Source organism: Mixophyes fleayi, chromosome 7 (assembly GCF_038048845.1).
Source record: "Mixophyes fleayi isolate aMixFle1 chromosome 7, aMixFle1.hap1, whole genome shotgun sequence".
In the NCBI taxonomy this organism is placed as follows: Eukaryota; Metazoa; Chordata; class Amphibia; order Anura; family Limnodynastidae; genus Mixophyes; species Mixophyes fleayi.
Genome location: NC_134408.1, coordinates 104,082,423 through 104,106,300, shown reverse-complemented (window position 1 = coordinate 104,106,300; position 23,878 = coordinate 104,082,423). Strand labels below are relative to the sequence as shown.

General features: G+C 38.0%; 1 protein-coding gene across 3 annotated transcripts in view; it reads right to left on the bottom strand.

The window, feature by feature from the left end:
* Positions 1 to 23,878, bottom strand: part of PIKFYVE (phosphoinositide kinase, FYVE-type zinc finger containing) — a 153,398-nt gene that overhangs the window by 84,596 nt on the left and 44,924 nt on the right. For all 3 annotated transcript variants that reach the window (XM_075180242.1, XM_075180243.1, XM_075180245.1), the window contains 9 exons: positions 20,047 to 20,109; positions 18,445 to 18,574; positions 18,184 to 18,361; positions 17,454 to 17,528; positions 17,268 to 17,375; positions 10,851 to 10,991; positions 9,167 to 9,293; positions 3,790 to 4,958; positions 2,731 to 2,831 (listed from right to left, as the gene is read on the bottom strand). In XM_075180242.1, the coding sequence (XP_075036343.1) occupies positions 2,731 to 2,831; positions 3,790 to 4,958; positions 9,167 to 9,293; positions 10,851 to 10,991; positions 17,268 to 17,375; positions 17,454 to 17,528; positions 18,184 to 18,361; positions 18,445 to 18,574; positions 20,047 to 20,109 (2,092 nt within the window). The remainder of the gene's footprint in view (positions 1 to 2,730; positions 2,832 to 3,789; positions 4,959 to 9,166; positions 9,294 to 10,850; positions 10,992 to 17,267; positions 17,376 to 17,453; positions 17,529 to 18,183; positions 18,362 to 18,444; positions 18,575 to 20,046; positions 20,110 to 23,878) is intronic.

Genomic DNA, 23,878 nt, shown 5'->3' with positions numbered 1-23,878 from the left:
GGCGCTGGTAATCTGGGGTATTGAGTGCAGTGACTGGAGCATTAGGCAACTTAAAATTTACTGGCAAAACTGAAGCTCCTCCCCCTCTATACCTAATTGGCTGTTTCTTAATCCTCAGTACGCTACTAACAAAGCACCAAATATTGTAATTGTGACGAAGAGGGTCTCCGTTTATTGTACTTTTTAATCCTTGGCCCAGTTTAAGTATTTAAGTACCAGAGCATCGGTGTATTATGTGTATTGTTATATCTTGTTATTAGGTACATTTTGCCCTTGCTATTACTTGCAATATTATATGTATCAGAAATAAAAAGACTTTTTATCGTGTGAAAATAGCAAGACAGCAGAAGCCATATTGTATGACAGAATGGAAAGTGGTGTTAGCCAAGATAATTACCAATAGTCTCAAATGTCCATTGTTATGAGGTGTGGCATAGTTCTGGGCTGTTAACAGTCACTCAGACATTGCTCTGATTACTAATATAGCTAACTGGCAACCCAAGTTAGTTATTTAGGTCAACAGGTAAATCTAGAAGGTAACTAGGTTAGAACTTCCAGATTCTGTACAATATGTCTCCACAGTACTATACTGGCTGAAATAGCATGGGATAATGTATTAATATGTATCAATATAAATGTCATTGTATCAAAATGTATCACAGACTCCATTATTGCTGCAGATACAATGCATCAAATGTCTTAATATTTCACGTAAGCGTGAAGTGTCATTCCCTGATGTAACATTGTAACCCTTTGTTAAGTGTATGCAGCCAAATAGTTAATTCAGGAATATAAGGAGCATATTAATGGATTCATTCGATCTTGGAGGATCCTGGTGTATGTAACACCAGTACAAAATACATTTTTTAACTGTAGACTGTTTTTCTGGGAGTTTGTGCCTGTTTGGACTATGAGCTGTGAGGTAACCTACTGGTGGCTTTGTTTGGGTTTTACAGACACTGGTGAACTTACTGACACTTGGTTATATTTGGTGGGTGAAAACGTTTCTCCTTTGGAAGCACTGTTGCATTGAAACTGGATGTATACATTCAATAAATAACGAGATTATTATCTATTTCTTGCCTCCTTACCTGTGAGATCCGTGAACCTAGGGGGACGGGAATCTAGAGAACTATGGTTCCAACCACGGTGTCCTCACAGTATTTAATAAATACTACTACAGATCCATGTCCTGGAGCAAAATAGCTCCATCTTGTTGTTAAACAGAGATGCTATCATGTCAACTTTTGGTTGACCCCATCTGACCACCTGGTGAATACCAGGTAAAGAGACCATTCTCCGGGATGAAGGACATGCCTAATGAGGAATTTGGCTTCCCAGCTCTCTACCCCTTTGATGAATACTGCATTTCTCTCAAGACCCTCAAGCACCAGTCCCTGTAGAGGATCTTGTCCTCTGGTACGAGCACCCACTGCTGAAAGGCCAGGAAGATCAAATACTCTAAAATCTGGGCCATCTCCCAGCTCTATCAGGTTAGAGCTATCCTTTTTGGATCTTGAGCGCAGTGTAAGTTCGTTGTTAAACATAAATGTATACAAACTCAAACGCACAGCTTATATACAAATGTAATCATGCAAATCTTATCTCTAAAAACATAGGCATACATTAAAACTTCCAATTAAAACCACTCTGGAGTCACACAAAAAGACACAAGGATATAGCGAAAAATTGTTACTGGTTATTCCAATATTACATTAGAAATGGATGCTGCTCTTAGAACGAAAAATCTTAAAAGGTTCTCTGTAAATGAAAATTCTTAAATAGTTCACATCATTTAATGTGGACTAATTTAAGAATCTTCTTTAAAGGAAAACTTTAAGAATTTTGGTTGAATTTTTTTGTATAATGGTTTTAAGGGTGACTTCAAGTGGATTAGGGAAGATAAACAGTGTTTATTTTTCCTCTTGAACAGCGAGCTGTCCAGAATCTCTATTTCCTCACTGTCCTTAATCTCTAGTGTCTGCCTAACAGCGCACACTAAATCATCCACTCTCTGCTTCTTGTAGGAATTCTCATCATGATACAGGAAACTTCAGGGTCAGAAACCTCTACCCTTTTCGCTTCCTCCTCAGAAGAAAAATTGTGGAAGGACTTTACAGTACACAGAACAGACCGATCTCAGAGCAATTTTCCAAAGCTTCTCTGCACACTACATCATGTGCCATGTGACTGTGATAGCCATGGTAGTCACATAACACTGGAGAATTATAAATCAGAAGAAACAAACCAAGAAAAAATGGTAAGTACAGAGATTCTTCTTATAGCTTGCAACAATGATATTTTTCAAGGTATTGCTGCTTTAAACATCAAAAGCGTAAAAGTAAGGATTAGGAAACTGGTGACTTGGCACAATGTAACTGTCCATTGTGAAGTGCTAACTGGTCAGATAATTTTTGCTATATCCTTGTTTGAAGTAATACATTGTTAAGAGTATGATTAAAGTTTTGTAAACTCTGAGTGTAGAGGTCCTGTGCTCGCTTTTGTCGAGCAGTATTCTTTAAAAGCTTAACTTTGTATATTTTAAATGCACAATCTTAAGGCTGACACTACTCACACAGTTCTGACTATTTTAGTTTGCATTGTAATTACACATCACATGAGTTACTAAAGAATATCATCTATCCCACTAGCAAAACCCATGATATCAGGAGAATTAAAAACAAAAAAACAAAACATTATAGCAAAATAAGATTATTACTTAGAACTTACCATGGACTAACACAGGAACTAGGAGCATTGCAAGATTGAGCACTGGAACTGCTGAACAGGACACACAACCTTTGGTGGTTTAAAGTACTAAGGCAGTCAATCTGGGAATAAAGCATGCATATACTAAAATCAAATGTATTTAATGAACACCAGAACACCATGTTAAGTATATTTTCTGGTTGTATGGGTTTACATTTTAGTATGGAGTGATTTAAATGTCCATTGTGAAGCTAGAAACACTGTTGTTACAGAAGCCATTTAAAATCATTGTGTTTTTTACAATTTAATTTATATAAAGAAAAAATTAATTATTATGTAATTGCCACCTTAAGCAGGGCCTTCTCATATTTTTACTAACTGATTTGAAAATCATGGAAACATTACACTAAACATGTGCATTTTATGAACCAAGAATATGTTCCAGCCTGAAAAATGAGGAAGACAACTATAGCTGCTGTTTTAAGAAACAAGTCATGGCTGGAAAACATGCAGGACAGTTGTACAGGCGACTGCATTGCTAGCAAATTTACTTAAAACAGTTGGCTGGAATTCCTTCTACAGAGAACAGTTATTCACTTTTAAAACATATAACAAAATAAAGAACTCCACCCAAAACTTAAAATTACTTTTGAGAAGAGTATGGTGTGTCCCGATGCATCCAACAATCCACTGCTGCTCTTTCTTGCCTGTTTCAGTCAAAAAGTGGTGTTAATGCAAACTGAAAGTTCACAGTGCATAAGCATCAACGCCATCACTGCCTGTTTTACACAAACCAGCCCTTAGCAGCATAGAAGAAAGCAGTGTGGAAATGCTAGAGGAATCGGAAGACTCATTGTGTCCAAAGTATTGGATGGAGTTCTCCTTTAACAATAATTTTGAAAGAATGTTATCTATTACAAGATGTACAGATAGAGATATTATATATATATATATATATATATATATATATATATATATATATATATATATATATATATATATATTATATATATAGGTAGATATAGATATATAGGAAATCAATTGACAAAAAGCTCAGTCCTGTACTCAAAGTAAACTTACTTTAGCCTTCCAAGACATTTCATTTTCATTTAATCCTTTGTCTTCCTCCAAGTCATACTTTGTTTCATTTTTACTCAGAAGCCCATTTGGCATCTCCTTGGTTTGCACAAATGGGTCCCCTCCATCTTTCTGTCTTATTCTGCCTCCTCTAGCTCGATAATCTGCTAGAATTCTAGCTAGGTTCTGACTTTCTCCCAACTGCTCTGCAATTTTGGTGCTTAATAGTTCGTGAGATGGCAGCACCTCAATAGATCTTCCCTGGACATTTCCATTCATCCCCTGTAAACTAGAAAGCTCACGCAAGAGCTGCTTTTTCCTCCGGCTCTCAGTCTCTTTCACATCCTTGTTAAGTAATGGGGACATGTACACCTGCTCTGGAAAATACTCTCTGCTGGGGCACCTCGTGCCCTTGTCTGTTAACAAAAAGGGTTCCTTGTAAGAAATAATGGGAGAAATGCACAAAATAACATCTTTCAGCTCCTGTTTAAAAGCTACAGAGAGTACTTTGAGACGGTCATCTGTTGAAGTGACCTCCTCAGTTATGTACAATCCAGTATCATCTTGTAAAGGATCTCTGAAGAGCCGAAGTTGATTTTTGGGCTCTTCTTGCTCAAGTTGTTGCAAGCCGTCATCATCTTTTGAAATACCAGGTATGTGACACATTTGTGTAAACAGCTCAGGTTCAATCGAGACAGAAGATAAAATTGAAGCTGATAACACTCTGGGTGGGTCCTGTTTTGTGAAGGAAGTCGTTTCAAAACTCTTACTATCCAGCTCTCCTACTTCCTCAAGGTAGGATCGTGGTTCTGTGAAGTCTACATCCTCAGAGGACTGCGACTCAGAAGTCGCATGTAATTTTTCTGAGGAACGGTCAGATTCCCAGTTGATAACACCACATTCCTCACCATTAAAAAGATCTTTCTGGCTGCCATCTTCCTCATGGCCTTCAATGAGGGATCGGAAAGAGCAGCTTTTAGGTAGTGTTGGAGGCATAGCAAATTCATCCATAAGAAAGGAAATCTCCAACTGGGAATGATAAGCTGCATAAACCATAAAAATGATTATGTCTTTCACACGTGCCAACTCATATTCAGATGCTCCACGTAGCTTAATTGTGCAACCCAGATGTTGTGGGCATCCTTCAAAGAACATCAGTGTTTTGGATTCATCTATGTAAAAATAAAAACCATGGACAAATTAAATACATCCAGTGTGTAAAAAATATATTACCAGTCAGCAACAACACTTGCAACTATTTTCTTTAGGAAGAGAATTCATTTTTCTTGTTACATACATCATAACAACTAATTATCACATCATTATCCTTCTTACATATATGGTGCCATCTTATTGAAGTTTGTATGATGTATATGTTACTCCAACAAAACACAAAGCTTTAAAACAAATCTAATGACTATAGTTTCAAATTATAAATAACAGTAAAAGGATATGAGATATAAGTGAGTATGTGTGATATATAAGAAATATTCATTTTTTGTAAAAAATGCAAGATTTAAGATTGGAGAACACAAACCAATCTAAAAATGGATGCGGAAATGAACTTCAATAAGGAAATATAGTGGCTAGGACGATTGCATTTATTTTAACAGGAAATATCCACACAAATGATAATGGCAAGTTTTCAATATGAGTTTAAGAGATTAGATGCTCACTCAAGAGAAAATGACCCGATAAATTATACTTATATCTAAATTGCCATGTTAAGACTTCACTATTTGTTTGCACAGATACTGACATTTGTAGAAAATCATTGATACAACTTAAAATATTTTTAAGAAAAATATATGTGAGCATAGGCTCTCTCCACATATTTCTATTTTCTTCTAATATATTAGAAGATCACAACAAGAAGGACAAAACAAGACATATTTCCAAGAGACATCAACATCACATAAATGCTGGGGAAATTAAATGACTTCCCAAACAGAAAGTAGTGTTTTTCAAACTGGCAGTCCCTCACATATTAGTGGTCACTGCAAAAAGTTCTACTCCTGCATTAAAATAGCTAGAATATTCTTTTACTGTCTTTGCTGCACTGTGTGTGTAAATATATATACACACCAATCATTCACAACATTAAAACATGTCTAATATTGTGTAGGTTGCTCTTGTGCCATCAAAAAAAGCCCTGACCCATTGAAGCATGGACTCCACAAGACCTCAAAGGTGTCCTGTGGTATCTGGCACCAAGACATTAGCAGCAGATTCTTTAAGACTTGTAAGTTGCGAGGTGGGCCCTTCATGACTCAAGCTTGTTTTTCCAGCACATCCCACAGATGCTTGATCGAATTGGGAAATTTAAAGGCCAAGTCGACACCTTAAACTCATTCTCATATTCCTCAAACCATTCATGAACAATTTTTGCAGTGTGGCAGGGCACATTACCCAGCTGAAAGAGGCCACTGCCATCAGTGAATAGCACTGAAATGAAGTGGTGTACAACAATATTTACATAGGAGGTACGTGTCAAAGTCACATCCACATGAAAGCCAGAACCCAAGGATTACCAGCAGAACATTGTCCAGAGCATCACACTCCCTCTGCCTGCTTGCCTTCTCATAAAGCAACCTGGTGCCATTTTTTCCACAGGTAAATGATGCACACACACCTAGTTGTTCACATGATGTGAAATAAAATGTGATTCATCAGACCAGGCCACCTTCTTCCATTGCTCAATGGTTCAGTTCTGTGCGCTCATGTGCCCATTGTAAGTGCTTTTGGAGGTGCACAGGAGTCAGCATGAGCACTCTTACTGGTCTGCGGTACGCAGCCCCATACACAGCAAGCTGCGATGCACTGTATGTTCTGACTCCATTTATAGGATAGGAAGCATTAACTTTTCAGCAATTTGTGCTGCTCTTTTGTGGGATTGGACGAGAAGGGCTAGGCTTTACTCCCGACATGCAATAATGAGCCTTGGGCACCCATGACTCAGTCGCTGGTTGCCCTTCCTTGGACCACTTTTGGTAGGTACTAACCAGTGCATACAGGAAACACCCCGCAAGATATGCTGTTTTGGAGATGCTCTGACCGAGTCGTCTAGCCATCAAAATTTTGTCAAGGTCATTCAGAGCCTTACACTTGCCCGCTTTTCCTGCCTCCAACACATTAACTGTAAAACAGACACTTCGCTTGCTGCCTAATATACTCCTCCTTTAACAAATGCCATTGTAATGAAATAATCAATGTTATTTACTTCCCTTGTCAGTGGTTTTAATGTTGTGGCCGATTAGGATAATATACGAGATAGATAAACACACACAAATATGGACATCAAGTGCAGTTAAAAAAAAATTACAAATATGTGGGAATTTTATTTATTTTTTTAACATTACAATACTTTTCTTTGCTCTTCATTTGGACCTCACCCCCATTTATCGGACTTAATAACCCAGGATTAAGACATCATAATTATCTGAAGTGTCACATGCTGGTCCAAATTTAAAGAACACTGCTAGTAAATTTCAAACTGCGATAATCACCTATACTGCTAGTAGAGAAATCTTTCTTTGCTGAATTCAGGACCTCCTTATGGTCATTTTTATTAAATGACCATATTACTTTGCTTCATGTAGCTGCAAGGATTTAAAAGTTCTGTAATGTCCTCCAGGCAATTCCACGCAGCAATTTAAACATTGGATAAAGGCGGGAATACGAGTGGTCTCGGACCTGGTGGTCAATCAAACTTGGGCTTCTATGTCGGAACTTCACCATAGTTTTGAACCGTTTCGTCCGCTTTTTTTGAGTACTTCCAGGTCCGACACTTCGCTATGTCTTTGCCCCCCCGGGAGGCTCTCCGGGCCCCGACCTCCTTTGAATATATGTGTCTACATTCACCTCTCACTAAAGGGATGATCTCCCAGATATACAACTGGCTCATACACTACACTTTCGATGCTCCAGGCCGACATGAGCGGGAATGGGAGAGGGACCTGGGTCCTCCTCCAGACGACTTATGCTGGGAGGAGGTCAGGGAGGGGATTGCCAAGAGCTCGATCTCTACACTAATTAAGGAAACAGCCTATAAAGTGTACTATAGGTGGTACTATACTCCTGATAGGCTATCTCGAATGTTTCCTACGACCACTCCGAGCTGCTGGCGGGAATGTGGCCAGAGAGGTACGATGTTACACATATGGTGGACCTGCTCTCGCATAGTTCCTTTCTGGAACATGGTTCTCACACTCAAACTCTGTGTCAGAACAACAGATAAGTTTGGACCCCTGGTCATTCCTTCTGTCTCGCCCTATACCTGATGAGAGCGGGTCTTCAAATAAGCTTATATCCCATATCTTGGCAGCTGCTAAATCCTTAATAGCAAAGCACTGGAAAGACCCTAGGGCTCCCTCTATGCAGGAGCTACGGTCTTACATAAGACATGTCGCAAGCATGGAGAGTATAACGTGCTACCTTCATGATAAATCACATAATTTCGACAGAGTGTGGGCCCCGTGGTATTTATTAGAAAGCCGTAGCTGCCTATCCAATACGGCTCCCCCTCCTGCAGACGGAATGTAGCTCTTGGGCTGCCTCCGGATCCCCCGGGCTGGATATGGTGCGCTGCTGGTGAGAAATGTTTGTATACCAGTTTTCTTTTTGGTAGTCTATATAAGTGTGTGGTTTAGCTTTCTCTAGCAATGTTCCGAGTTTGTTTGCTTATTTATTTATTAGCTATATTGTTAACATAATCTGTGCCCTCCTACCCCCCATTCTTTCTTTCTCTCTCCCCCTCCCCCTCCATATAAAAATATAAAACATAGAGGAGACATTTTGAATGTTAATATTTTCATGTCATTGGTGTTGATTGTATCTTTTTCTGTTGTTTCCTCTTTAAATAAAGAGTTTAAAAAAAAAAAAAATTTCTGTATGGATTCTTGAAGTGAGAAAAGTAAGAACAAAGTACCAAAGTTGGTGGCTACAAAAATGTAATAAAAGACATTTTCCCTATTAATCATCACCTAGAAACAAATATGTGATAATGAATTGCAGTATATTAAGTTGGAAGAAAAGAAAAAAACTCTGCATGCTCACATATTTCAATGAAAGATTTAGTGAGGGAAGGGGGGTATTTATTAACACCCACTTATTGACAATCAAAAGGGTGACAAACCTATTATGCTCTAATTTTTTAAAAAAATAACCATTACAAATAAATAAAAAAATAATATAGAGTTGAGAGATGTTAGATACTGCTTAAAGTGTCCCACTTGCCCTCATATCCAGGCTTTTTCATGTTTTATGATGCCTTGAATTAGAAATGGAATTCTTTATCGAACAGTACAAATCCTTTTGAATTTTCTAAAAGAATGCTGCAGAAAATTGTGGAAAGAACAATTTTGCAGACACAAGAACTTACTGTTAGGCAATGGAAACACTTGCATATAAAATTTGTTACATGTGCCAAGGCGAGGTTTCGTCAACAGCTGATCCATGGACATTACCAAGTCCCCTTGTGTCACTCGACTCACTCGGTCTAAAACTTGCTGGAGAAATAAAAAGGAAACAAAACCTGTATGTCACACTAGTCATTTGCTACAGACATTCTTACATTTTTTGATACACTTGATTCTGTATTATTGCCTATGGTCCTCTCTTTCAACTGTCAGTGACAAGATACGCAAGGGAGAAAGGCTGATACAGCAGGAAGTTTGGTAATTAATAAATGAAAGAAGGGTGATGATATCTCTGGCATGAAAACATCATTAAAGATAAAGCTTATTTTAGAAAAACAGAGCCAATTAAACAAGGACAATTTTAGGTTTTCAAGACAACAATGCAGTTTTAGGAGAATGACAAGTTCACTTAAAACAGAACCAAGTCCAATGTAATTGTAAGCTACTCAAAATTAATTAAGCTCACCAATTGTTAAGTCAACATTTTGTCAACATTGTATTTTATGTACAAAGCAAAAGTATGAATTCTGGTGAGTTTTCACAAAGCAAGAAAACACATTTTGGGACTGTAGACAAAGTTATTGCACAAATATTAACAAACAACCATGGTCTAAGCCTTTATTATGCCATTATTATAATTCCACTTTTGGATAACGGGAGTTTACAAATAAATAAATCTGTCCAGTATATTTGTCCTTACTACAGTTTAAAGAAAGCGGACATTTTAGAGCAAATGTATGAGTTGGCTGAACCAAGATACCATGCTGCAGTTAATATACTAATGTTCTGATTCACTACAGACTGTTCTAGCTCAGTCCACTCATGGCTAATCAGTTTTTAAAAATACATCAGCCTGTCAAGTAGCCTATTTATAATAAATACTGAACAGGTTACTTGACACAGGCTAAAGGTATGATGGGAGGCACTCTATCTTGAATCTCACTAGAACATTACAAAGCTCTTATCCTCGAGTTGTTAGGAAGATTATATCTGTTAGTTAAGGATGGGGGGGGGGACAAATATGTAAACTTTACTTTATCACCAACACAGCAATATAAGTTCAAGATATGTGTTGCTAGTATGCTGACTTTTAATTCTATTTGCATTCTACTTCATGTGCATGATTTCTTGAATGTGCTGTGCAAAGCATAGTACAGGAAGCACATTTTCCCCAAGATCTAATACTTCCACTACCATATGCCGAAGGAAGGAAGCTTGGTGTATTGATAAAAAAAAGTGCACCATTTCAAGCCATGCTGGGTAAGTATCTGTAATGTGTTATTTCGAAAAAAAATAATAAAATGATTGTAGACATTCCCTTCATTAATCCTAAAACTAGCTATTTTGTTGGTTACAGTAGACAATCAATCTCTCCTGTTTTAGGCAGTGCTAACATTATCACATCATTTTTTTAGTGCAATTTTCAAAGCTCTAAATCAGCTGCAGATTATTGATCAAAAGCTAGGCTCATGACAGTTTAGTAAACATACAGGGAAATAGGTTTCTTCTACCAACTATACATATATTAATACTTATATTTACATGGTAAATTAAATTTTAACAAAATCTAAGTTTGCAGTTTATGAACGGCACTGTTCTGCAATAATTCCTGAATTAACGCATCTCTTTGAAAATTAGCTTACATACCGGTTTAACATTAATAACCAAGGTAATTCCATGTTCTAGCAGCATATCCTGTGCTATCCTGGACACCGTCTTTTCAACCAGAACCAGTGTAGGTCGTACATCAACAATCCTTTGAACATAGTTTTTCAAAAATTCCCTTTCCTGAAGATCAGAGAAAAACAGACATTCATAGTAGAAAAATTGTCATAAATAGGGTGAGAAATTCATTTCAGATGAAGGTTATATTTTGTGATTTACTTCCAAAAAGAAAAGACCAGTAAAATTAAGCATAGCTCAGGGTGGTCTTTTGCCAACACACTTAAAGCGACTAGTTCTAAATTAATACAGGAGATGAGGCCTTTTGAAGAGGCACGGGGCAGACAAAGCACCTTATTATTAATTAAAGGCCTGCAACAGAGAATAGGGTTTTACAGGAATGTCTAAACTGTAAGAATCTTCGTTGGGCGCACATTCAGGCTGTGTACACATTGAAGCATTTTCGTCCAATAAACGGGCAAATCAGCCCGACATACAACCGGAAGTCGGGTTAGTGTGTATAGTGACACGATGGTCGAAAGTCGTTCCAAAGTGTCGACTGTCAGCTCATTTAGTTGGTCGTACTGTTTAATATTTTTCCGACCAATCTACCCAACGATCATGTAGGGTGTATAAGTTTCCAATGGATCCACGAGCAACTGCTGATAGTTCCTCGAGCTGCCACTCCTTTGGGGGCATGTGTGTGTTAATTTCAGATGCCTGTACCAGTCCCACATGGTGTGGTGTCCGCACGTCACTCATTTGGTAATTAGGTGCTTCTAGCGGTAAAGCAATAGCAGGTGTCTATTGCATTAATGCGTACAGAATACGTCTGCCATTTTAATTAGAAACCTTTGTCAGTGCAGTGTTGAAAAAATTACGTTTTATTTATGTGTGTATTGCTCATGTCTGCCTCCTTAATTATAGCTATGTGTCACTTTATTGTACACTCAATACACATTAATAAAAATGCAAAATGTCTTACATTTGTCTTAAAAATTTGATTATGTGAGGTTACGGACGAACGTACAATATACATGTGCTAACGAATGGGGTTTGTGATGATAACTATTGAACATGTTCTGCCCTTTATTTAAATTTCTTGGGAATATCGTTACATGGATCTCATAAGACGTTTCAGTGTGTACAAAATTCTAATCCTTGCCAACAACAATATGGCTGTGAAAAGTCGCTGCCCGGACGGTTGGTCTTTCGTTAATCGTCTAAAAAGTGACTAGTATGTACGCATTAATCGTCCGAGCGATCAGACCTTCGGTGGAAGGTAAAGTATTGTAGTTAACACGTCGGTCGAAAAATTTGTCAGTGTGTACCTAGCCTCACTCTATATGTTGTTTACAAGATCTCACTCCATATGCCAGCCATGGGCTAAAAGGATGAGTCCTGCATCCTGAAAGAAAACAGGTGTTTCTCACACAGGAATAAATGGCAAAGGGAAGGGAGCTAGGGATAAGTACAGGAAGCACAGTCACAGACTGATAAGGGAGGACAAGATCACTGGGTGGTCTCTGCTTTTAAATTTGTCCACACTTGACTAAAGAAGAGCGTGTTCCACTGCACTCAATGGGCTGCATTGTCAAATAATAATTTTTAAACTGCAGCAAACCCAGACCACACACCCCTCTATAGCAAACTGTTTAAATCGGTGATCATTTTCTCGCCCGGATAAAAAGCAGTTTAATATTGGGGAGAACTTGAAGACGCTGAGTGGGACCAAAACTGTCTGCCATAGGAGGAGCCTTGTAGCAAATTCATATTAATAGAGTTCACTCCTCCAATTCAGAAGTTCAGGAGACAACTTCTAGACTGGATGCCTGTTGTGATTTTAGAAAATAAGGCACGGTAGAGTTAGCTTGATAATGCTGGTGATAGAGTTTTGTTATGCATATCCCAAGATATTTCTTGGGATTCTTCTTGTGGGTTTGCCACTTAAAGAATAGTTTTGTTTTAGAGTAGATTATTGGTCTTGCTGAATATAGAAAAACGTATCTAATTTTTTTCTGGGTTGACCATTTAGCCTAAGAATGAAGCACAGGAATCTAAGTATTTCCAGAGATATAGAATGGATGATTAGGAGTTTGAATGCGAGTAGAGAACATCATCTACAAAAAGGAAGATTCTGTGTTCGGGTGTCCAGAGTCGAATTTGCAGATGTCAGGGTTCGCATTAATTTTTATGGCAAGATTATCTATGACCAACCCAAATATTAAAGGTGAGATAGGACACCTTGGTCTCGTGCAAATGTATATTAACGCCACTTGCCGTAACTGTCATAGTGGGATTATGGGCAGTTACTGATAAATATTTTCCAGAAAAACCCATGGAAGATAGCGTGTCGGCAACATATGGCCAAGAAATACGATTGCAAGCTTTTTCGGCATCAAGAGCCAACAAGTGGACAGGGTTCTGGGTGTGTACAAGATCGATTATGCGCCTCATGTTGTCTGACACCTACCAGCTTGGGATAAATCCGACCTGGTTCAGGTGGAGGAAGATTTGCAATTACTTTACCTACCTTGTATGTGTGTTTTATGTATATGCTCGGTTTTCTCCACTGTGTTGCAGAACACCGTAGTGCCTTACAAATCAACATTATTACACGTAATAAATCTGATGGGCACTTAAATAAAATGCATTCCCCATGATGTAGATTCTAAGTTTATTTATATGGTGCTACATAGTATCATAAAATCTTAAAAATACAACATTAGTAGAAAGAACTGAAATACAAAGCAATGAAAATAAGTGGATATTTGTACTTGCCATAAAATCAATTTCTCTGAATCCATTTGGGGGACAATTACTTGTTTTTCAATAATGTTCTTTCAAATGGTTTTTACAGTAAGTAAAATAATCCTCTTTTCCCATTTATCCTATCTGAGAAAAACTGCTTAGCCTCGTGGACATTCGTAAGTTGCCCTTAAGAGAGGGAACGCTCAGACACAGGCTGACACTTGGGTTGTAAGAGAGGCTACTCCCAGGCCACTGTCCAGACTATCGTGTAAGGAGGACAAGAGTGCTAAGTTAAAAAAGAAGCTGGTGTGCACTCCTTACCATTCACACCCACCTATGTAGTTTTTCCACAATTCTTAGAGGAAGCTGGTTACCTGGCCATGATCATGCTCTGAATGGCTACTATGATAGCCCCCTAGCTCAAAGTATCATGGACTCAACTGCCATGCTGGAAAATCCAGCTGAGCCATGTCTTGGTAGAAAATGGGCCCTAACTTAGCAAATTATTCTCTAGAGGCAGTCTCCCTGGTGGTTCTATTGACATGCTTATGTTTGGTGGCTTGCATCCGTGGTTACAATGGTCCAGTCCTAGATGAAGGCCCTCGCTGTGAACTGCGAACTGTGTTGCCAAATGAGGGTTGGACCTTGATCATTTGGCTAGAATCTCAATCAAAAACCTTAACAAGAGAGTACAGTGACTGAACACAGTGCCTAAATTAAGCCAGTACTCAATATCAAAAACAGAACTATTCATCCTCAGAGGAGAGTGTACAGCGACAATAGTAGCAGTACTCATCCATATCTTCCAGAAGAGAGAGCACATGCACAGCTCACACCACTTCTACAATAAGCTGTTCAATATATCAAATATTCCAGAGATAAAACAATTCCTAGGTTCAGATATAAATCAGGTAACATGCAGGAATTTAACCTGAGTCATACATATCTCAGACAGTTTCCCTACCCTTGAGCTATTTAGAATGTATAGATCCCATAGGAGAGACAGACTACAGGCACCAAAGAGGTGATCAGCAGACCGATTTCTTTCTGGCTTTACTCAGCAAAAACTCACCAAGGAGAAAGTGCTACACTGGGGAAAAAGCAACTCCATCCCGATGGTTCAGTCTAAACATGGCACTGCTCATAGGCCTTATCTGTGCCTTAGTGCAGAGTTTTCTTTTCGGCGGCCACCCACATGACCATTCCTTGATGCAGGATGCCAGGTGTATAGCTGTAAGCCCCATCCCAACCTGTCACCTGAATAGACGGGCTGTGAACACAATTACCATAGCTCCCGGAATGTGGTACAGTAAGTAAGCAGCAAGGAGGAGCGTCAAATGAGCTGAACTAGTGCTTATGCCCTCACTCTTTAATGTTATTCTCGTATTGAACACAATTGTCTTTTCCCAAACTGGAAAAATCAAAACACCACTAAGATCTATATGGTGCACCGTATGTTGTTTAATAGCAGTGAATCCGAGGGAAAAAAAAATAAAAAATCAGTATATCTAAAAAATGTATTTGAAATAATCAACTTCAAATTAGTAACGCAGCTGCAAAGCAGGGTCTGTAAAGCCGCAAGAATATAATATGATATTAAAGAAAATTACAGTGCTGAGATTGACTGAAATAGATCACCATCTGACACAATACTAAAACGTATATAGTTTATTCACAAACATGCAGTGCATAACAATGATACTATTTTACAGAAAAGGAAAAAAATAATGAATTCAAAATAATTTGTTCTGAAAGTCAATAAAAAAAAGTTGCTCATATTCCAAATGAGAACAAATATAGACTTGTAATGTACAATGTCACTGTTCCAATACTGTAAAATTGAACAAAATTGTACAATACAAGTCTATATTTGTGCTCATTTGAAATGTCAGCAACTTTTTTTTATTGACTTTCATAACAAATTATTTTTAATTCATTTTTTTCCTTCATGTAAAATTTTATCACTGTTATGCACTGTGCATGTTTATGAATATATCTACATGTTATAGCATCGTGTTGGATGGTGATCTATTTCAGTCAGTCTCAGCGGTGTCATTTTCTTTGTTTAATACATTATCCCAAGCTGCAAATGATGAAATAAGATCAAATAAAAATAAAGGTAAAAAGACCTTAAAAAAAAAAAAAAAAAAAAAAAAAGTACCCTACTCCTTTGGTACAAATCAAAAAAAACGGAGGACTTGCAATGGGAGGGCATAGAGGGGAGGAGTAGAGTTCCAACAGTTTTAAGGGTATTCGTGCCTTACTCCCAAGCAAAGCGCCAAATGGGATGAATGAGAAATTAGATTACAGGCTAATGCCCCACAAACTTTTTTCTAAATGAGCAAAACTTTGCAAAATATTCTCTGTTAATACCGAATACAAAAAATAATTTCAGGTTCAGTGGTTCTTTAATTAAATTACTTACTCAATTACTAAAGGTTCCAACCACTGAATCAAATAATTAAACAAATTAATAATGCAAGAAATAGTTACTGATCAGCTCGTCATGTGCATATCTTTGAGGTCTGCTAATTTGCAATTGCATTAATGCAAATAACTGGTATATATAGAGGCTGTTCAAGAAAATAAAAGCCATTACTTTTTTTCCCCACAATTAAAATTCTGGATATATTAATGGTCCAACTTCTAGAATACCCATGTTCTTATATGCAGAGAAGTACTACAGCACAATATTAGAGGACAGCGAGTCACATCATCCCATCTCTGCATTATATTCCACACAGAACAAGTCATCATATCGGTCACCATACTTCTTCCTAGGAGGAAATGCCCACAATAATCTGCTTGCCTGTGAGAGGGGTGAATATTTTTGTGACAGCATGACTAAGAACCTCACTGGAAATAGAATCATATACTACAATCAGAACACCATGATTTTCCAGCTACAATACTTATGTATTCCTGAAGCTTAATGACTCATCCAGTCACATGTGCTGTACTGCTCTCAAATTATGTCTCATGTGACAGGAAAACATTTCCACTGAAAGCTAGGTGGCACAAAGGAGCTTCACAAAATACTTTTTTTTATGTCTGGAAAAATGCAGTACAAATTTGCAAAAGAATGCAATGCTCATTTGACACTAGCCTTTCAATGCTGTTTTTTTTCCAGCTAATAGAATTTGTAATTCTAAAACTCTTATAGACTTGCATAGCAAACAAAGATTTTCTGACCTGAACGGACACTTCAGCTGTCAAAATGTTACATAGGAAATTGTAATAAGTTAAGAACTCAAGTACAAGTGTGTAGCAGGAGAGTCTCTTTTTACATTCAGATCTATGCTACTCTAAACCAAATCAGCAGGGGCAGGTTGGCTGGGCTTGGGGGGCAGGGGGACATCTGCCCCCTGAGCAGCTCCATATTGGGCTACCTTGAGCTGGATCACTGGGCCACTTGCATTTCTTTTCCTTTAAAATATTTCTAATAGGCTGCCGAGTTGAGTCTTGCCCACCCCGGGCTAATATTTGCCAGTTCTCCACCAAAAATCATTCATTGTAAATCATTCCCGAAAAATCAGTCTAATTTTTACAGTCTATCATAATTATTGGCAGAAATACACTAGTGTAGAGCTGGCATTTGCCACGGTTTGTCTGTTATGAACAAAAAGGTATTTAACATTTTCTGTGACTAACCTGAAGGACAATGGGATCGATGCATGTAAACTTCGTCTCCTCTCGATACAGGTACTCAATGGAGCATTTTAAGAGCAGAATTTTTGGGCTTTTAATACTGCCATTCATCTGTAACAAAGTACAATATAAGCATCAGTAGGACAAGTGAAGGATATGAACAATGAACAGGACCAGCTATGCCATTACCTTTTTGTGTGCAATATTCTTGGTGCAGACAAAGCCATTGATCACCATGGAATCAGATTTCTTCCCACCGGGTATCTACAAAGAGATAATCATATACTGTGACAAAACGTATTATTTCTAGCCCAACAACACAGTATGAATATTGGATTTTGGTTTTAGTCAGTGGACAGTAAAACACATTTACAGCATTTATGGCATGGAGCTTATAAGAAATCCTAGATAATTTAGTAAATATATTACTATGACTTGCCATACAAATATAGCTCACAAAAGCCCCAAAACAAATTCTGCATTGGTAAAACTATTTTCTGTCAAACAATGGAAACAGGTACAATATATTTGTATAAAACGGTACAGTATATGATTTTATTGCCATTTGCATAATGAGATTTAAAAAATAAAATTCCCTACTACTGACCTTGTCGTACTCCATGGATCTCAAATAATGGTATGTAACAATAATTAAAAATTTTTTTTTTTACTCATAATAAGATTATCTACCGCTAAATACTTTGAGTATCTTGAGAAATGCAGTATAAGAAAGAATTTCTCTCTACCCTCTAAAACAGGCCTGTCCAACCTGCGGCCCTCCAGATGTTGTGAAACTACAAGTCCCAGCATGCCCTTCCAGCTATCAACAGGTTGTCTTCTGGCAAAGCATGCTGGGGCTTGTAGTTTCACAACATCTGGAGGGGCGCAGGTTGGACAGGCCTGCTCTAAAATCACATACCTTTTTTATGTGGACATACTGGCGGATGTCCATATCATCATCATTTTTAACATCAGGTCGGACAGTCTGCACCACCTGACATACCACTGGTACAATGACATCACGCCAAGAGAGGTGGAGAGACTCATTATACAACAGCTGCTGTAACAGGGACATCATGTGACTGTGGTTGGCAGACCTGGGGAAAATGAAACATGACCCGAGTTGCTGATCGTTCTATAGTTTGATTCCCAAGAAGTTTGAAAGTGGAATATTCCTTACAAGAGTCTCTCCATGGCCTGCTTTTCTCCATTCTCTTCTCTCAGCTGATCCAGTGTATTATGATGCCAACCCAAAGGCGTGAATGGCAGATCTTTGGATTTCTCTTCCACTCGTCGATTAAATAGAGATTCTAGAATTAAAAGCATAAAACTAAATAGCAGATGCAAAGCTTCATCTAAAATAAAAAACGCAGATCTAAAAGCATAGTCCTCCCTATTTATGCTTTTAAACTTCCCAATTCTAAATCACTATACAAACAAAATTCAGTCATGCAATGTTCATCCAGTGACAGGACAGGAAACTCTTTAAAACTTTTAATCTACCTCTGTGCCTTGTTCAAAATGAATGAAATAAACATTATTTATTATGATTAATAATATTATTATTATTATTATTATTATTATTATAATAAAGTATTGAATCTACATATGCTGTTGTACATATCTAGAGCAAGCTAAATTCATACATCAAACTTGTAAAACATAATTGTTAACAAGTAATGTCAACTGTTTCTCACAAATGTGTTAGAATTTGTGGGATTCAGTATTTAAACACCAGCAGCATGTTCTGCTTATTACCACAGATGAAGCGTACATAAAGAGCAAATTCCTCTGGGTTTCACAGATGAAATCTTGCCCTGAGCGTACCAAAGTAAAATTGCACAGGAGTCTAAGCCTCCCCAAATATTTCGAGTTGCAGGCAAATTAATTTCCTTTGCATGCTCATGGGGAGATATTTTTTTTTTTTACCCCAGTTGTGTTTCAGGCTGTATGTTCTTGTCAGGTCAGAGCATACAGCCTGAAAAAATGTGTAAACACAGTGCTTGATTCAAGTTCCATATAAAACACACATATTGGTAGTATATATAAACAATTGTACATAATCTTTATAAGCAGTGAATTTTAATGTCATCCCTTCAGTGTTCATTGGGAAAATGAGTGTATCAGAATGATTAATGTACCCCTGCAGTAACATTTAAACAGATACTAGAAGTCCCCTAGGACTTCTGTGGCCTATATAAAAGCACATGCCTATAGCCCTGTGCTTTTCCATGGTCTCCAAACCCATTTACTTCTTACAGCCATACAATTTACAGTAGGTGGTGCATTATCCCACATTTTTTGCTGCACAAGCCTATATTGTGATAATATAACAGCAAAGCTTATAATCACATTGAATTAGCAAGGAAGATGTTGTGTTTGGTAATTGTTTTATTAATTCTGTGTAATTTTACTCTCCTATATTGTTACTTTATATAGAATTTGCTTTTATTTGCTTTAAGTGGATTTATTAATACCACTAAGTATATGAACTTTCAAATTGTTTTGTTAGATTATCAATTATGTTTTTTGATGAGCTAAAAAGTGAGTATTTTTTTTTTTATTTTATTTTTTTTTAAACACAATGCACATTGCAGCATACTTTTTTGACCTCACTGAATTGATGCTTTCATGTATACTTTGCTGTCGCAAAATATTTTTTGGTTATGAATTGGCTTACTGGAGTATAAAAGATCAGATAATGTGGTCAATTAAAGTGAAATCTCTCTATTCTTGCAATAAAAAACAGTTATAAATAAGTAAAAAAGAAAAAGATAATTACCTTTGATGAAAGCATCACTTATTGAAATAATCTGTTGCCCACCATCTTCTGACAGAAGAAACTCTAAAAGAAAAAAATGATTAGAGGACACAAAACAAATTGGGTTACATAAGAGTTCCAGCTGAATTATGCAGAGAGCACACACCCTGCATGTCTCAAACTGCACAACATAAAAACCTGAAATTACTGCTCCCAAATGTATTTTGAACACTACAGTGACACGTGTACATCTATTCACACTGAAAGTCAATCCTGGTACACTCATGTTTTAAACAATGCAAACAGTGAATTAGTTTAAATAACAAAACAAATAAAGTGGCAAATATAAACAAATAAATAGCTAGAGGGGAAAAATTAACTTTAACTCTTTTTCTAAATAGAATAAAGTCTTATGAAGTAACAGGAGAAAAAATGCAAAACTACATAAGCCTAGTGACAGCTTATGATGCAACCTCTACGATATGAAATTGTGTGATTAAGTTATTACTCACACTGTCATTTTTTTAAAAAAATGTTTTTACCTGCCAATCATTGGAAACCAATAGATGCAAAACAATTATTCCCATTTTCACTACTTCTAGTTTTATAACAGTTAATGCATTGTATCTTTACTTTGTAATATGAACAGTTAACAGAAACAAAGATTAGAAGACACTCAAGGAAAAACAAAGTCACCAAGCATTATGCATGTGGTAAGCATGGCCTTGGTGCACAACATGAAAAGGGAGCATATTCCTTTCTTGAGGTGGAAAAGGGTGACCACAAAAATACATTTAATAGGCTCTTCCAGCTAACACTACCTAACCATTTACCCTCACAAACTGTTAGTAGTTTTTACTTTTTGCCTTTTCAATGCACTGCACAAATCTAGAATTGTAAATAGAAAGAATAAACAATCAATATTTTACGTTCACAGTAGCTCCTCACCCTATATACACCCATTCCTGCTATGCCTCAATTTATAGTTAACCACAGAAAGGAGAAAAAAGAGAAACAAGAGGAAAAATGAGAGAAGAACAACACCCTATAGAAAAAAAAAACCACACACAAAAAAAGGAGAACCAAGAGCATAAAGGGTGGGCGCCCAGGGTCCTACAACAGGGCCGTCATTCCCAATGGGCACGCTGGGCAATTGCCCGGGCAAGGGGGCCCCACAGGCAGGGCTCGTAATCCTGAAAAAAAAAACAAAAAAAAAAAAAAACTTACCTGTTTGCAATCACGCACTAAATGCCAGGCGTGACGTCATCATGCCTAATGTTTTCAGTGAGGAGTGCAGCACGGAGAAGCCACAATGCGATGCTGAAGCAAGCAAGGATTCGAAGAAGAAAGAAAACAGAAAAGAAAGAAGAAGAAGAGAAGAAGGGGGTGCAATCGAAGAAGGCGGCAATAGAAAGGTAAGTGAAGAGGGATTCGATTTCTTAGTTGCTATACTTGCACTCCGCCAAAGAGGGGGTAGGGGATTAGGACGCTGCCACCAACCCTTCAGAGTTGCCTTAATACCCCACAAATATGCAGTATAAATTTGATTGATTATGGGGAAGGGGCGCATAGGTTGGGTAAGGGAAAATATTCCTATTCGAAGCTATCTAATTACTTTTAAAGTATTCTTGCTTTGTAAGTACACTAGAGTTGAGTAAGCGATGTTATAGCCTATCCAAAGTGATGATTGCTTTGCAGTCTTAAATACCAATCAGATGGAAAAATGTATAAAATTTTACTAAGACTATTTTTGAGTGCACATATATGCTGAAGGGGGAAGCAATTGGAGAATAATAAAGGGCATATCATATCATAAGGGCGCCTCTCACATATAAGGGCGCCTCTCACATATAAGGGCATAACATAAGGGTATATGTAGGTGGAATAATCTAGTAGTTGAGCATATTTTTTTACTGTTTAAACACTTATTTTGTTGCAGGTAACAATAAATATAAGCCTAATATTAATGATAATTTAAATTTTTATTCCTGTGAGTGGTTGTGTAGGTAGGTGCCCCAGAGCACTGCCTTGCCCGGGGGCTCATAATGTTGTTAAGATGGCACTGTCCTACAATGGACTAAGAAAAAAAGCATTTAAATGTATAAAAATCCTATTTTCTCAGGCATCCATTGGGGGACACAGTGAACAAACAGTACAAAGCTCCTTTCTCCCAAAACAGGCATACCTGGATGCAAATATACTGAACTTGTAGAATCTGGTAAAAGTGTGGCTAGGACCAGGTAGCTGTGCTCAGTCGAAGTGCTATGTCCTACTGCCCAAGAATCATCCACTGAACTGGTAGAGTGAGACAAAATATTTTCTCCAGAACCAGCTGCCCTGCTCCACTATAAGCCTGATGAATTACAGCTGTAATCCATCTAGCAATGTTAATTTTAGAAATTGTCAGCCCCTCTTGTGTGCATCATAGGTGGCCAGAAGGTCTTCAATCCTGCACACATCTTAAAACCTATGCATATAATTCAAAAAGCTCTGACCACATCCTGACAAGAAAGAGAGCCCTCATCCTCTGAAGACCTACTGTTGGTTAGAGCCGGGATGACAATGTTTTGATCAATGTTTTGGTCCGAAAAACCACCCTCATGAAGAACTGGAAAAGGAGACTTGCAGGTCAAGGCTGCTAGCTCTGAAACTCTCCTAGCCATAGAAAATAGCCAAAAGGGAGAGAGTCTCCATGTAAGAAATTTCAAATCAGAGTCCATGGATTTAAAAAGAGAATGCTGCAAAGCATTCAACGCAGAGTTTAGAATTCAAGGAGCCATTGGTGGAACATAAGACATTTGTAAATGAAGGACAGCTCTCAAGAAAGTTTTAAAGTCTGGCATGAGAACCAGTCTTCTTTGAAAGACTGAAAAAGAGGACACCTGAACTGTAGGAGAGCTAAGGTGCAAACCAGCATTCAGACCCTCCTGTAAAAACATATGTAACCTAGGGAAATGAAAAGAAGAGGTATGAAATCAGGCAATATACATCCTCCAGACTGTATTAGAATTCTTGGCCAAACATAACTTCCAAGAACAGAATAGGGTTTGCAACCCAGTTAAACCAATTGTAAGCACCAGATAATGGACATTTTTGTCTATAAAGACCGACTAAGAACCACTTGTCTTGGAACAAAAGAGCTCCACTTTGTGGTTCAACTGAGATGCCATCAAGTTGACGCCACCTGTCCTTTGTCTTCTATAAACACCTCAGGATACAGAGACCATGCACTAGGGTGAAGAGTCTGTCTCCTAAATTTCCACCCCTGGCATGAAGATCGCCATGATGACCCAAACATGTTTTTTCGGCCCGCTGAAAGAAACTGCATATGTCTCGCATGGCTAGAGGCTCCTGGAGCCAGCCTGGTGGTTGAGATATGCCACCGCCATGGTGTTATCCAACTGTATCCTCACAGCCTTACACCGCAGTAAATGTTATACACTGACCAGAGCGCAGACCACTGCTTGCAGCTCCAAAACATTGATTGGAAGCTTGGATTCACTCCAAGGTCCTAAGACCCATAAAAATAGGCCAGCCCCCTAAGAAACCTAATGGCTGTCCCTACTAAGAGGCAGCCATACCTGGGGCCCACCGCCACTTCCTAACCCGCCCTCTCACATCTGCCACTTTTCTGGTGCTCAGAGAGACAATAGCTGCTCTCCTGCAGCTGCTGCCAAGGAATGCTTGCCACAGCCTTCAAATCAAGAGAAAAAAAGGTTGCCTGTCACAGCCTCACCAGGTACTTAAACTAAACCAAGGCCTAGCAGGAAGGGGGTTATAAAGGAGGAGTTACAATGAACTGTTAAGTTTTACAGTGACTGCACACCTCGTTCATACACTATAGCCCAATGTT